We start from the raw sequence: 12,939 nt of genomic DNA on the forward strand, positions 1-12,939 counted from the left end.
TGAAATTCATTAATCAAATCAAAAAAAGTACAAACAAAAAAATAAGATTTAGCTTTTCATTATTTCGAAACGTAAAGTTCAATTCTAACCTAAAAATATTTAAACCAAAATTAAGCAAAAAATACGAGCAAATGATTCTATTTGATGATAATTAGAATGAATTACGTTTGTAGAAAAGAAAACACGTGTTTACTTACAACGGCAGCCATCGTTACAATAAGGGAGGTAACTTGTTTCCAGGCAAACGGTGAAGACTAAAGAGTCCACTAAATATTTTGGGCCGGTTTCGATCTCGTTTGATTTTATTTTATTAACTAGCAGTTCAGCTCGCCTTTGCTCGGGCCCTATGTACTGTGCATAACTTTATGTGCATATTTATATATATATATATATATATATATATATATATTAAAAAGTTTGACTTATGTCCAGACAACCGACATCTAAAATTTCAAGTGTTTAGACCCAAAATTTGTGTCTAACCACTTGAAATTTTAGATGTATGTTACTTGGACATGGATCAAACTTTTTAATTTGATTTGAGCCCCAAACAATAAATGCTAAGGGGTCATAATAGGGGTCAAAGTTAAAAAAAAAAAAAAAAAAAAAAAAAAAAAACTGAGCTCTGCGGTCTCTACTAAATTATTCAGCAAATTTTTTGTCTAAAAATTTGAAATTTTACATAAACTGTATTCAGACATAGGGCAAGCTTTTTAATCAGTTTTTGGCTGAGAATTTGGCTGCCAAGGCGTCAAAGTTCAAAAGATTTGATCTTTGCGGTCTCTAGCAAACTATTCAGCCAATTTTGGTTTTAAACATTTGAAATTTTACATAAGGGTGTTCAAACATGCAGCAAACTTTTTAATCAGTTTGGGGGCGAAAATTTTGCTGTCAAGGAGTCAAAGTTGAAAGAGTTGCCCGTTGCAGACTCTACCCAAACTCCTCTGCCAATTGTGGGTCTAAACACTTGAAATTTTAGTTCAGTTTTCAGAATTTTTTTTGCACCAACAATTGTGTGTCCCCATGTATATACTTATTATATTTTTATTCTGGTTCATATATTTTATTTTCTGCATTTTGTATCTTTATTGAACTTTGTTTCGTATATTTTGGATTCACCTTTAATTTGAAAAAAAAAAAAAAAAAAAAAAAAAAAAAGGCAACACTAGCTCTCTTAGAATGATGTCACTGGTTCCAATGTGAAAATCTGCCTCTTCAATCCAGCCTCCAAGGAGAATGGGCATGTGATTCATTGCCTGCCGAGGACGAGGATTACAATATATATTATTTTTACAAAATCAAGACAACAAAGATCTGAGTGATGGCAACGAATTTTCGATGGGTAGCTGTTCTGTACAAGTCCTGGACTTTATAATTTTGCAGACAAAGAGCAAAAGATTTTTCTCGTATTGACACAAAAAAATTATGTGCTGGAATGCTAAAAGATTCAATATTTTTATGGAGGAATTCTGGTTTCTGATTGGTTGCTAGCAGAACGTGGCTCCATCTGATTTTTCCATTTCTATCACCATATGTCTATAAGTAAAACGTTCCAAATTTCATTAATATTACTCCCATTACATTCTACTCGGTCTTTTGGCGGAGATCAAAATGTAATGTCGTGGACAACGTGAGGCTGCCGTGGGACCGAGAAAGACAAATGGTCTACGTTACGATCCTGGTCGTGGCGAGAATGGTGATTTGGACGTCGCGTCTGCAAGGTTGCTGGAGTGGTGTTGTCTTTTTCTGATCAGGATCTGATCGTTTTCTTTAAACACCAACTACGGGTGAAGATCAGATGTCATAGAAGAAGGCTGCATCGCACGGCATTTGACAGAAGATGGATACATGTAGCAAGTCTGTGTGTACGAAGAGGAGCCAAATTTGAATACGTGTTCCCCGCCTAGGTGTGGAACACGCAGTTCCGTAAAGTAAAATTAGACAAGTAGCCTCTCAGCTAGCTAAGTGTGTGTTCCATCCCTACCCGATTAGGAAGCCTCCAAGATCCCCATCCCCTCTTACCTGCAATTTTTGTTTTAATCCCTTTCCTCTAAATTTTACCCATCTTGGAGAGAAAGAAATACAAACTAACCCCCATCCCTTACCCACAAAATTTTCTTTTCTCCATTCACCCCCATCTAGAGGGCATCCCCACCTAGAGACTGACCCGCAGAAGCGAGGTTCCTTTTACAAACCTAGTGGAACGGGCAGTCTATCAACTAGACGGGGTTGGGAGGGTCCTACTAATCACCTTTTGTTTTTTCTTCCCCCGCCCTCGACACAAATGAATTATTGTACCATTTTATTGTTTTTACACGTCAATAAAAAATGTTTTAAAAACTGGGAGTTAAGTAGGACGTCCCCCAATATGAAAGGGTGAATGTGGTATTATGGTGAAAGAAGATACTAGCTGGGAGAAACTTTTGATTTTGTTTAGTTCTGGAGTGACAAGGATGACCAACGACCCCCCCCAAAATCCCCCCTTTTGAGTTGGCCATGTGCCTAAGATTTTTTGTTCATCGTTGATTTTGACTGTATTTTTAGCATGAATAAAAGATTTAATATCTCAAAGTGTAGTATCTGTTCCCGCGGATGCTGCACTTTGTGACCATTGCCCTTGTGGCAATTGGTTGTTGGTTTATGTAGGGGCAACCCTATATAAACAATCCCCCCTCCCACTTCACCTCACATAAAAACCGACCTTTTGTTATGTTTTGCTTACGTGGGGAAGCAAATAAATACCTACCCCCCTTATATTCTTTGGAATGATGAGGATGAGTCTACTTGCTGCTTCGGTTGCTTGGAGACTGGGTAGAAAAGCACAAGTCAGCTTGATAGATGCGGGGATGCAAAATATTCATTTCAACTTGCCAGCATATTTTTACTTTCTGTTTTTTAAAATCGTTTCATATTAAATCTTTCTTACCTATCTCTTGTTAGGTTCACTGGTAGGAAACGTGGCTGGAGCGCTAAATGTTTTATTTCAATTCTGATGTCACTCAAGTAATTTTTTTTTTTTTTTTAAACTTTTGAAATCAGTACTATATATTAGGTACAATATAATATTCAATAGAGAATTAGCTTTGTAATCTTCTATAATATAAATCTCACCTGTCCTGTTTAAATGTATGTCTGCCTAAAACTTTCGACAGAGGCGACGGATTTTCACGAGATCGGTATCATTTTAAAGTTCGACCCTTCGGACGACAAATAGGTAGCTAATCTGTATAAGTCCTGAAGATAGTTTGGAAATAAAAGAGCAAAGATCTTTAGTTTTGTTTTTTTTTTAACTGACAAGTGAACCGTTTAAAAAAAATTTTTTTAAAAATACTTGCGTGCATGTCTCAGTTTCTGTATGTAATATTTATGCCTATTTTATGACTGGAAACACCGGACAGCCTGCAAGTAAATACTAAAAGTCCACTTTTCTCATATACAACCAGTTTTTCAGTTTTCATCTGTCACTGAATGAGTTTTGCTGCAAGAAATTCCTTCTGAAAAAAAATCTTCCATCTAAAATCGTCACCTTAAGTTACGAGGAATGCTCCAAAAGTATTTATTTATTTTTTTTTTTTTTTAAATTCCATCCAAATAGATCAGAGATTGCAAATAGCATTATGAGGATTCAATTTATGCATTTGTGGCCTGAAAGTTACATCTGTTGCAGATATTGACGGTGTGAGACGGCAGAAAAAAAAAAAAAAAAAAAAGATAAACAGTCACCTTTATCCTAGAGTGGCTTTCTCGAGCCTTGATAAGTGGTGACTGCTATGTAAAAAAAAAAAAAAAAAAAAAAGGCAACAGCATCATTCTATCAATGCTATGGTTCCTATTTACTTGCTTACAATTGATTTAAAATTCAATTTTAGTGTGGAGGGGGTGAGGGGCGGATATATGTGATCTAAATTAAGTCAGGAATCAAAAAGTGTATTTTATATTTCTAGAAGTTTCTAGAGAGTTGATTAAAAAAAAAAAAAAAGTTTCAGCTTGAACCAATGAAAATTAGAGCGGATGGGGGGGGAGAGGAATCAAAACACGGAAAAAAAAAAAAAAAAAAAAACAGTTAAATTTATTTCTTTATTCAACTTTTACATTTTTTTTTTTTTTTTTTTTTTTTAGATACAAGCTGCAGTAAAAAGCAAATGAATGCTTACCAAAAGATGTTGAGAATTGCACAGCAAAACTTGAGATTGAAATATTTCAAAAACAAAATGTCTTTCAATAATGAAAAGATGAGATGAACATATGAAATATATGATCAGAAGACAAAAAAAGGAAATTAGACAAAAGTTTCTCTAGGCACTTTCAACCTTCCATAAAACAATTTGTAAGCAAAATTTGAACAGAATATACTATGCAGTTGCATTAACTAAATATAATTTTAGGATCAAAACAGTCATGTTTTAATAAAATACAAATGGAATAAAATTTACCAACACCAATAAAAAGTAAAAAAAAATAAAAAGAAATGAATTTTTCTTTGAATTTAGGTCTTCAAAATGTACAAGAAATGTTTTTTTATTTTACAAAATTTGTAAAAAATGTTCATTTTGATGATGAACCAAGTTTTTCTTTCAACATATTTCAAGTCTTTATAATAATTCCGTAATTCTTTTTTTTTTTGTTGATCAAAATATGAAAGTTCTGTTTTGATCCGAAATAGAGAATTCTTTGAAAACAGAAAAGTGGATCAAATATTGATCATCTTGAAACATGGCTCAAAAACATTAAATCAAACCCAAAATTAGAAAAAAAAAAGTTTCATTAAATAATTTTTTTTAACATTAAGCTAAAAGTTAAAAGATGGAAATTCTTTTAACTTTCTTGAAGTTTTACATTTGGATTTTACCGTCACTGGATTTTTTTTATCTTCCACCAGACTATCCATTAATGTGTAATCACCTTTTTCTTCACCATATTCCCTCTGCTTAACTTATTTTGTTTTCAAGTAAGATCTTTGACTTATTTGTTGTTTCATCAAATACTTTTGCATGCAAAATCTGATCCCAAATTTTCCTAATTCCTACCCTCTGATGAGAAGGAAAGTATTTCTTCGAAACTCCGCGGATTAAGGACTATCCATTTATCTAGTGTTTCCTTTTCAGATTAAATATGTTTTTAACTCATTTCAAAGTGTTTTTTAACATATTTTATTAACTGTTTGCTCATATATATATATATATATATAGCCATCACAGAACAAAAATATAATTTCAAAACTCACAAAAATTGATTTAATTTATATAGAAAATCATTTTATAATTTTTAATAATTAATAATAAAGCATAGCCATTACAAGGTTGATTTTTATCTATTTCTTGAGAAGTTGTAAAGGAGGAGGTAATCAGTGATGAATTTTAAATATGGCGGAGTGAGACAGTTCTGCTTCCTTATAAAACTTGATTTTCCTAGTTAAAACAAGAATTACTTTGTGATATTTGGAATATGACATTTTCATTCTGTGACAGGTACATACATATTTATTTTGCATTTGATTTTTTTTTTTTTTTTTAATTAAGTTGTATTCTAGACTTGCACTGTATATCTTATATTTCTGGAACATGTAACAAAAAATAGACTTTGTATTTATAAACTTTGACTTTTACAAACTGGAATGCATGTGAAATTGTCAAATAAGATTCATAAAAGGTAACTTGGAAAAAAAAAAAATGGTGATTCTTGATGAAGGAACTTCAGTGTTAATTAACCAGAATTCTGAAAATAAAAAATAACATTTTTTTTTTAATTTATAAAAATAAATAAAAAGAAATAAAAAGAAAATTAAAAAAAAAAAATGTAACAAAATAGAAAAAAAAAAAAAAAATCTTTTATTCATATTCTTCCGACTGCTGTTCTCATTTTTAGTGTCAACATTTCGGTTAATATAACCTCTATCCTTCTTCAGGTGTATCTTGTCGAACTCTGAGAATCTGCACAGAATTTCAATGAAAATCTTTATTTAATCCACATGGGGTAGCATGCACTTGTTCCGTCAACTATGACTGGGTAGTTCTAATTTGCAATTGTATATTGAGTTTCGCCTGCATTGAAGATTGAACCTTACAACATAATTTAACCAAATACTTTATCCACTATGCAATGGGTCCTTGCAAGCGACACTAAAAATATAACTGCAACGACTTAGGATGATGGAATGAAAGCAGGATATTCTTATCGATTACATAAAGGAAATTTTCAATGTCAAATAAAATTTGTGACTTCATTGGCAACAATATGGGCCAAGTAGGAAGTCTCTACAATGAATAAAACCAAATTTAGTACAGAAAGTGTGACTTCTTGATACCCCAAAATCAAATACATTTAAAGACTGACATTTTGACTCAAGTTTGGCTACGTTTGGTCAAGTGATGTATATGGTATGCTGTACAAAAATAAACTGAATAATAAACAAATGCTCTTTTCTCTTCCCCGCAACCTCTTTCCCCACAGAAGAGACGTGGTGAGTCTGTCTCTGCTTTGTTATTTTTATGGAAAGTGCTTATCTAAGCTCCAATCTATCGTCCCACCTCACCAAACTTTCACGAAAAACGCTCAACTAGCTGAACCAACTATCAATAATTTCCCCCACTCTTTATCAGTGCCTAAACCTAAATGTGGATTCCATGAACAAAGCTTCTTTCTTAGAACTGCATGCCTGTGGAATTCTCTTTCGTTTGCCTGCTTTCAAGCTGACTACAATCTGATTATCTTCAAGTCCAACGTAAACAAATTCTTGATGAAACGTCCCCTTAGGTAATCTAATTTACAAAACTTCTACTAACCATTACTATATTCTCCCATTGACTAGTCATTGACTACACTCATTAACCCTTATTCTCGAGTGGCCTCCAGGCCTTGATAAGTGGTGACTCCATTGTGTATATGTATATATAAATAAATAAATATAAAAAGAAAAAAATTTTGACAGCGGAACGTTGAGATTCACAGTGTGGTTTTGGCAGCAGTGTGTTAATATTTTTAAACCACACTAAGTGGTAAGTTATAAAAATATGGCAATTAAGCTACACTGGTTTTTCCATATTTTATTCCTGATAGCCTGACGAGTCAGTATGGGCAAGAAACGCAGAAAATTCTGTGTAGTTTAATTGTCATATATAAAAACTATTATGTTAAATTTTCTTAGTTTATAGAATTAAAAGAATGTTTTGTTTTCAATGTATAGCATAGATTAGAGTGTGTGTTTAGCTTTTTAATCCGGCAGGGAGATGTGATGTGTCTAGTGTGTTAGGTATAAGCTAGCGTTAAGTTCATGCTTGCATGCATTCTGGCTTTCAGCTAACACCATTGGCTAATCTCGTGGCGAAAAAGGAGCAGCTATGTATGTCTTTCCTGCCAGTACATAACCTCTCCATCATCAAGACTCCTGCAGTACGTCGATGTTGGCCACACACGGTAACTGAGTGCCTTGCAGCCCCAGACTAAGCCTGTAGGAGATCTTGGAGTAGTAGGGGACCCCAGAGGTAACGCGTTATGGCCCACCGATGTGTGGACACACCCTGGCTCACTACCAACCCCTACACCACTGTCTCGTGGGTGCCCTTGGTTGGGCGAAAACTAGGGAACCAACCCCAAAATCAACCCCCACTGCCTTGTGGACCTTATCACATCAAAATCCTACTGCTGCCTTGCAGTTTTCCTTAAAAGACCATGGAACCTCATCCAGAAAGAAAAGGCATAGTAGCGGATACGATAGGGCGAGTATCTACTTCACTGAGATTACTTTCGGCCAGAAGTTGCGGCCTCCTTTGCTGCCAGTCATCGCGGTTTCGTTCCACTGGAAATGAGTATTAGATGTTCAGAGAGTGTTTATCTGATGCGCAACTAATACTACACCTAAACTGCGCTAGCAAGTTAGTAGCCATGGTTGAAAGTCCTGTACTGAAGGATAAAGCACTGAGGCCCCGACTAGTCACCTTCAAGGCTAACGGACTGCATTATGATGATGATGGTAGCATCCCCCACTAGGCTATGAAATCTATTTTGAACTCTGTCAAAGCAGGATAAGGTCTTTCTAACAGCTCCTACTCATGTGACAACAGTTCTCCATCCTTGGACGTACCTGGCTCTTATATAGTAGAGAGCAGTGAGATATCTACTGGATACATAGAAGGATCCTACTTTTTTTCCAGCGACCTAGGGAACAGATTATATGTACGCGTTCCATTTCAGATCAGGAGTAAAGGTCAGACTCAGAAGTTTGTAAAAACTTGAGGCCTCCCCAAGATGAGAGCCATTCATTTCAATTGATGCCAGATGGAGATCAGAGCGTTGATGATGTAAAGATAGAAGCTTGGTTTTAGATGCATTAAAAGTAACTAGCCACCTCTTTCCCCCATCTTACCACGTGCTCAAGATCAGAAGAGAGAGAATCAAAGAGAACTTTGTCATTTACTCTCTTTGATGTGTTGCCATAGATGGTAGTGTCGTCAGCATAAATGTCTACAAATGATCTTAGGATGTGATTTGGAAGATCACTGATGTAGATCAGGAAGAGAGTTGGGCTCAGGATGGACCCCTAAGGGACTCCAACATTAATACTGTGAGTTTCTGATTTCTGCTCATCAACCACTACTCTTATGAACCTATCAGAGAGAAATGATTTAATAATTGAGAAGACATTTTCAGCTATACCATAGCTGGAGATCTTGTTAAGTAGACCTTTATGCCATACTTTATCAAAGGCCTTTGATATGTCAAGAGCAATTGCTCTAGAAAGGAAGCCTCTGTTGAGAGATTTGCTAATCCTATGAGATATATCCGTTAACACGTATTCTGTAAATCTAGCAGAATGGAAACTATATTGCAGGTCACTAAGAAAGCCATTTTTGCTGAGGTGGTTGATTACTTCTCTATTCAACAGATTCCAGCATGACACATAGGAGACTTATTGGTTTGAAAGCGGCTTTAGTCTCAGTACATCTATTATGTTGTCCTAATTTTTAACCGCATTTAGCACTACTCAAGAATTGAGCACTGTTGAAATAAATACTGAACACCAGATACAAAACATACTAACATATGGCTTCATAAAATAACTCAGTCATTTTTATAGAAAGGAAATAAAAAGCAGTGGAAAGAAATATTCTTACACAAATCAGTTTCTCAAATTTCTGAATTCTTCCTGGAAGTTTTTGCTGAAAAAAAAAAAAAAAAGTTCAAGTTAAAGCTTCAATTTGTTTATTTACCATCCAATGTAGGTAAAATTAGACACAAGACATTCCCCTAAATGTGGTATTCTGGATTGTGTAGTATCAGCAACATTCCCTCATAAAAGTTCTTCAAATGAAATAAGACATAAGACGACAAAAATAAAAAAAGGGGGGGGAGTAATTCTATGGAAATTAAGAACTTGTGAATTTTATGTTTAGAGTAGAATTCTTTATGAAGAATTCCAAGGGGAGACAATTACAAAGGTTGTTAAAGTTTTGTGTAATTTATTACTAAATACAAAACAAACACTAAATTAAAATAAAAACATTTCTTGAAATGTATTGAATTAATTAAATTTTTTTTTTTTTGGTTTCTCAATTTTTAAGATGAGGATTAGTTATTCGTATTGTTTGGATTCTTCGGATTAGCGCCATTTTCACAACATTTCGGTTGAGAACATCTGACCTTCATCTGTATCTCGTTGAACTCCGGTATTTGAATGGAATTTAAAACAGGGGTGGGGATAGCATGCTCTTATTCCATCAACCATGAACCATGATTGTGAACTACTTTAGACTTCTGCCAAGTTATGGTCGAAGAAACCAGCTGCCCTCATGGATATAGGGTTTTGTTTGAAATTCTGTACAGACTTCCAAGTTCAACAGAAAGATTCCCCAAAGTTCTGACAAGATACACCAGAAGAAGGTCAAAGGTTACATTGACCGAAACATTGTGACAATGACTGTCAGGATGAGAACAATAGTTTGAAGAATCAGAATAACCAATCCTTATCTCAAAAATTTAGAAACAAAGGTTTCTTGTAATTATATGAGGTGCCTTCAATAAGTTTCCAGACATTTTCGTATGGGTACCTTTATTGATATTACACACATGAAACTAGTCCCCTTCAAAGAAATCTCCTCCGGCTGCAATGCACTTGTTGTAAGGTTACAACAACTTCAGGAAGACCCCATGAAAGTTCTCTTGTGTAAGCATGTTAATGACCCACAGCCTCTTTCATTTTCTCGATTGTCTCACGACAGCCTCTGAAGTTTTCCTTGAGCTTAACTACGTCACAAGGAGCAAGGTCTGGATTGTAGGGAGTGTGAGGAGCTCTGTTGATGTTCATCTTGGTCAAATAGTGTGACAAGGATGGATCTGCCCGAGCAGCCTTGGGACAAATTTGTGGCAATCTCCTGCATCTTCAATTGCTCGCGAATAATTGTGTGTAGTTTTCACACCAACATCAAACTGTGCACTTGTCTCTACAGATACATGACTGTCCTAATTCATGAAGTTTTTCATTTGGCCAATCAACTCTGGTGTTCTGACTTCCTTACTCCTCCCACACCTCATCATCACTCACAGACTCCTCACCTTCCTTGAATATCTTATGCCACTCAAAAACTGATGCTTGATTCATGCAAGATGGTCCAAAAGCAGTCTGAAGTATTCCATACGTTTCTGCGGCTTTTTTTCCAAGTTTAAAACAGAATTTTATTGCATATCGTTCTTCTAAAGTGTTCTCACATCCAGAATGCATCTTTGAAATTCACCAGATGTGACAATCCAGCTTTAGTAGGGTGTATTCCAATTCCTGCTGTAGCTGTTCATTTGAACCTGAAATTATAAAAATTGGTTAGTCATCTCATAAGATGTATACTAATAACATACTGAACTTTCAAGAGTCTACAATTTTAAATGCCTGTATGGAAAGTCTGGAAACTCAAGGCACCTTGAAAAAGGAAAGCTAACAATTTTGAAAACTTATTTTCGTACAAAGAATACAAACAGAGAAATAAGAAAATGAACATTACCCGCCAAGCTTCGGAAATGTGTGTAAGAATCAAATTGGTGATACGCCTATGAGCAGTCATGTCCCAATGGACACCGTCCTTTACCCGACGATGGATGTGGTTCCGCAGATAAAAGTGGATATCTAGCATATCCAAGGAATATTCCTTGAGAAGTCCATAGGTGAATTTGTTTGCCTCAAGAATTTCCAAGCGTAAAGTATTTTTTAGGTGTTCAACTTCAGGCACAAGAAAGCCACCATACGCGGTTCTTGAAATTGGCAAGGTGCTATTCCATATGAAAAGGGTATGCTGAAACATGGTGCCGATCGCGGAGAAGAGTTTATTGAGATTCGACTTGTAGGCATCAATACCATTGTCTCCATATCTGCAAGAAAATATTTCAGGAAAAACTTGACAAAACATTAAGCAAAATGTTTTTAAAATAATGAAAACTAGCGGGACCTGTGGAAATTCCACAGCGGACTCTTTCATATGCAATATATTGATGTTGGCATTCTGTGGATGTTCCGCGTAAATAGAGATGCCCCGATATTATAGTAGCTCTTTTGTTAAAACTGCAAAAGCATTTATCTAATCTAGCAGGGACGGCCGCCGTAGTCTGCTTGTAAAATACGCTTAAATATGATATTTTAATTTATGCAGATTTCGTATATATTATTGTAGAGTTATATATCAAGTTGTGATTTCAAAAATAAACCAAAACTTGGAGAAAAAAAAAATGTATTTGTGTGTGTGTATATATATATATATATATATATATTCAGACGATATCAAAACATCGTTAAACTCACTACTCGTTCAAGCAGCCGCCAATAGCGTAATGGTAAAGAGCCTTGACTGCCGTACAAACGGTCGGGTTTCAATCCTGGCTTAAGGTGGTTGCCTGTCTAGCCGCACTGATGAGCTGTGAAACAGCGAAACAGTACTGTATGTGGATGACTATATATATATATATATATATATATATATATATATATAGTGATGAGATGATTCCAATATTTTCCAATTCCAGTACAACTACCAATTCCGTACCAAATTCTCGATTCCAATTCTTTATAAATCTCTAAATATTTAACTATAAAGTTGTATTTTTTCTCCGATTACCATAAAAACACACATAAGTGTGCAAATATTTTCATAAACGTTAAAATTACACTTGTGCAGGATGATCTACCGATTTTAGTTTTACTGCTATTTTAAAAATCAATAAATATTCATTATTTTATCATTATTGCCAGCAATGGAAGATTTTGCTTAAAACAAAATCAAATAAAAAAAAAATTAAAAGAATCGTTTTGGCATCGGAAAATCGGTACAAATTTTTCCAATTCCGATACCCTCAAATAATCAGATTTTTCCAATTTCTGATTGATTGTCCCAATATATATATATATATATATATATATATATATTAATAGGACTATCCACTTATTTAGTGTTTCCTTTTCAGATTAAATATGTTTTTAACTCATTTCAAAGTGTTTTTTAACATGTTTTAGAAACTGTTTGCTCGTATATATATATTAGACTACCCGTGACCCGTTGGGTCAGTAGTTTATATTAGCTATGGAATTCATGTATGAGTGTGACACTTGTGACGTAAAGAAAATAGTTTTTTTTTTTTGACATATCAGAAACATTTCTATGAAAGTATATTAAAATGAAAAAAGAATATAGATAGATTTCTATGAGTCGTTCTGTTTATTATAATTGACTATTTTTGAAAAAACAAAAAAAAAAAAAATAAAATAAAATTTTTTTTTACAGTTACTGAATTATAATTGGTTAGCCATACTTATAGGTAAATGTGCACTGAACAGATACCATAATACTTATTATAGTTAAATTCAAATTTTGATATATCTGCTTTTTTTTTTTTTTTTCTGTATTACGTTTAAGTTATTTTGAACCCCACTCTTCCCATGTTAAATAATAATTTCGAAATAATACA

At 34.3% G+C, this 12,939-nt stretch overlaps 2 protein-coding genes across 3 annotated transcripts in view; both read right to left on the reverse strand.

The window, feature by feature from the left end:
• The window catches only part of LOC145246123 (nucleolar complex protein 3 homolog), an 88,053-nt gene extending 87,741 nt beyond the window's left edge, over positions 1-312 (reverse strand). The window contains exon 1 of the mRNA XM_080107971.1: positions 198-312. Coding sequence (XP_079964097.1) covers positions 198-209 — 12 coding nt within the window. The 5' untranslated portion in view covers positions 210-312. The remainder of the gene's footprint in view (positions 1-197) is intronic.
• Positions 313-4,108: 3,796 nt separating this feature from the next.
• LOC145246124 (PC-esterase domain-containing protein 1A-like) overlaps positions 4,109-12,939 on the reverse strand; it is a 43,536-nt gene continuing 34,705 nt past the window's right edge. The window contains exons 5-7 of one of the 2 annotated variants that reach the window (XM_080107973.1): positions 10,989-11,352; positions 9,111-9,155; positions 4,109-5,715 (exon numbers count right to left, since the gene is read on the reverse strand). In XM_080107973.1, the coding sequence (XP_079964099.1) occupies positions 5,704-5,715; positions 9,111-9,155; positions 10,989-11,352 (421 nt within the window). In that variant the 3' untranslated portion in view covers positions 4,109-5,703. The remainder of the gene's footprint in view (positions 5,716-9,110; positions 9,156-10,988; positions 11,353-12,939) is intronic. The other variant, XM_080107972.1, reaches the window with a different exon arrangement.

The sequence above is a fragment of the Euprymna scolopes genome, chromosome 23, assembly GCF_053919585.1.
Source record: "Euprymna scolopes isolate OS-2025 chromosome 23, ASM5391958v1, whole genome shotgun sequence".
Taxonomy (NCBI): domain Eukaryota; kingdom Metazoa; phylum Mollusca; class Cephalopoda; order Sepiida; family Sepiolidae; genus Euprymna; species Euprymna scolopes.